Source organism: Myotis myotis, unplaced genomic scaffold, assembly GCF_014108235.1.
Source record: "Myotis myotis isolate mMyoMyo1 unplaced genomic scaffold, mMyoMyo1.p scaffold_m19_p_14, whole genome shotgun sequence".
NCBI classification, from domain to species: domain Eukaryota; kingdom Metazoa; phylum Chordata; class Mammalia; order Chiroptera; family Vespertilionidae; genus Myotis; species Myotis myotis.
In genome coordinates this window covers 53,957,409-53,960,123 of record NW_023416318.1, presented here as the reverse complement: position 1 = coordinate 53,960,123, position 2,715 = coordinate 53,957,409, and the positions used below count along the sequence as shown (strand labels likewise).

The 2,715-nt window shown below is 55.0% G+C and overlaps 1 protein-coding gene across 2 annotated transcripts; it reads left to right on the top strand.

The window, feature by feature from the left end:
• The first annotated feature begins 322 nt into the window (after nt 1-322).
• ID2 (inhibitor of DNA binding 2) lies at nt 323-2,715 on the top strand. Of its 2 annotated transcripts, none has more exons than XM_036335422.1 (3): nt 323-797; nt 1,169-1,230; nt 1,953-2,715. In XM_036335422.1, exons 1-2 carry the CDS (start codon nt 450-452, stop codon nt 1,223-1,225), a joined length of 405 nt encoding a protein of 134 aa, XP_036191315.1. In that variant the 5' UTR covers nt 323-449; the 3' UTR covers nt 1,226-1,230; nt 1,953-2,715. The 2 variants fall into 2 exon arrangements, with proteins under 2 accessions (XP_036191315.1, XP_036191316.1); XM_036335423.1 differs by lacking the exon at nt 1,953-2,715 and adding an exon at nt 1,572-1,946.

Sequence of the window (2,715 nt, the reverse complement as noted above, 5' to 3'; positions counted from 1 at the left end):
GGAATGAGAATTAAGATGCGCATTTAGATTCCTGGGGCCCCCTCCCCCACCGTTCCTGGCCGCTCCCCTCCTTCCCTCTCCCCCTCCCCAGCCCTCCCGCCGGCGCCTACTGTACTCTATTTACCACCCCAGCTGGGCTCGCGCCCGCCCCGCCCACTCCGCACGGATTGGCTGCAAACGCGGAAGAACCGAGCCCTCGCCCCGCGCGCTGGTCCGCCAATGGAGGCGCCCGCTCGGCCTGATGGACGTGACGCCTCCCACCAATGGGGACGCAGGGAAGCTGGACCGCGGAGCCCCGGCGAAGGCAGATAAAAGCCGCCCCGCCGCGCTCGCAGCTTCATTCTGAGCGGATCCGGGTGCCGAGCGCTGGCACCTTGGCAGGCGGCGGCGGCCTGAGCTCCAGGGCAGCCCGCTCCCTCCCGGTGTCTCCTTCCTCCCCCGCGATCAGCATGAAAGCCTTCAGTCCCGTGAGGTCCGTTAGGAAAAACAGCCTCTCGGACCACAGCCTGGGCATCGCCCGCAGCAAGACGCCGGTGGACGACCCGATGAGCCTGCTGTACAACATGAACGACTGCTACTCCAAGCTCAAGGAGCTGGTGCCCAGCATCCCCCAGAACAAGAAGGTGAGCAAGATGGAAATCCTGCAGCACGTCATCGACTACATCCTGGACCTGCAGATCGCCCTGGACTCGCACCCCACCATCGTCAGCCTGCACCACCCGCGGCCCGGGCAGAGCCAGGCGTCCCGGACGCCGCTGACCACCCTGAACACGGACATCAGCATCCTGTCCCTGCAGGTAGGGCTGCCCCCCGGCGCCCCCGCTCGCCGCCGCCGCCGCGCACGCGGGCGATCGCCTGGGCTGCCGCGGGCAGACTCGCTGGCCAGCGGCTGGAGTCCGTGACTTAGAGATGAGCTAATTAACTTTATTTTCCTACAAACGCGCTGTCGATTGAGCCGTGTGTGCAGTCGCCGTTAAGTTCTGACATGTTAATGCATCTGTCTTTGATCTGGATTATAGCAAAAACGTGTTTAAGGGAACTTGCTGTTCTAGGAACTACTTTAGAGAGAGAGAGAGAGAGAGAGAGAGAGAGAGAGAGAGAGAGAGAGAGAGAGGCCTTTCTCCTTCGATTGTCTAACGCCGTGCCTTTCGTCCCCTTTCTCTCGCAGGCTTCTGAATTCCCTCCCGAGTTCATGTCAAATGACAGCAAGGCGCTCTGTGGCTGAGTATGGTGAGTGTTAGCTTGTGGCTCCCGCGGGTTCAACTGCCTCTTGGAGTGTGTTTTTTTTTTCACGCGTGTGTGCGACGTACTTGTGTGTCTGTAAAAAAAAATGTGAATGTGTAGTTCGATGTAGGTAGGAAGCTGCTAGTGCTGGTGACTCAAGATCACAGGACATTTTCCTTAAAAAAAAAAAATTAAAATTAAAAATGAAATGACTTCCTCTGAAGGCGGTCGGGGGAGCGTGTGTGTGGCGTCTGCCCGGAGTGGAATGCCCAGGCGGCCTCCTGGGGCCCCGGTGCTACGAGGTACTAACCTCCGTGCAATTAATCTTATCGCCACAAATTCCGCAGGGATCCTCCTCCCCGAACCGGGCCTGTGGGATCGGGGGCAGCCTCGCTGCCCGGCGCCGGCAGCCAGCCCTGTGATGTGGGATCCGACTTCCCTATCTGTTCACAAGGGCTGTTTCCAATCAAATAATTGTTACAAGAAGCAGACAGGCGCCTGCGAGCGGCCGCTGGAGATCCCAATAGGCGATTGCGGCGGGACTTGTCCCCGGAGCCTCTGCTGTTTCCATGTTTAATTTGCGCTGTCGGGGCCGCATCTGGACGCCAGGGTTTGCCCAATCCCCAGTGTTTGGTTAAATGTTCAAACGGCGGCTTCCTCCTGGCGCCAGGGGCGGCCTCTGCCCCGCCGCCTTCTGCTAACCCGCCTTCCTCTGCCATCTTTTGCAGGTGGCCAGGACTTCTCCCCTTCGCTTTGCACAACAACAAATCCACAGGAACTTACTTTTCAGCCTCTCGCGAGGAGGACAGCGAGTTGAATGGGCCTTTTTAAGCCGTGGAGGCAAGACTGGGGGGGATCAGCCCTCTGCCCCAGGGTGTGTGCCTGCCTGGCCTGTGAGAGCGTTATTTATGAAAAAGACTTTTCAATGCCCTTTCTGAAGTCGGAAGGTTTCTTCATATACTCTCCCCGCCATGGGGAGCGGACACTTTAAAATCACAAGGAGTTGCCCCATTTCAGCAGACTTTGCCTTTTTTCTCAAAGGTGGAGCGTGACTGCCAGAAGGATCCAGTATTCAGTGACTTAAAAGGAAGTCTTTTGGTCAGAAATTTACCTTTTTGACACAAGCCTACTGAATGCTGTGTATATATTTATACATAAATATATATATATACATATATATATATTGAGTGAAGCCTGGCGAACTCTTTCACGAGTTTGCTTGTACAGTGGCAGAGATGCCCATTTCTGCAGACTAAGTGTCATGATGTACTCATTCACGCTAAACTTTTTATAAAAGTTTAGTTGTACACTTAACCCTTTTATACACAGAAAATAAATCAAGTGTGTTTATTGAATGGTGATTGCCTGCCTTATTTCCGGGGACCAGTGCTATGGTTTTTATTCTGCTGTGTTATAACTGAACCCGAATCCATGCAAGCTCACGTGTATGTAGACTGTGTAACGATGATAATAAACCATGTCTGGAGTCAA

Bases quoted from the DNA above. Each gene is read 5' to 3' on its own strand.
- ID2 (XM_036335422.1), top strand. From the start codon at position 450: ATGAAAGCCTTCAGTCCCGTGAGGTCCGTTAGGAAAAACAGCCTCTCG. The intron at 798-1,168 runs GTAGGGCTGCCC...TTTCTCTCGCAG, and splicing joins TCAGCATCCTGTCCCTGCAG to GCTTCTGAATTCCCTCCCGA.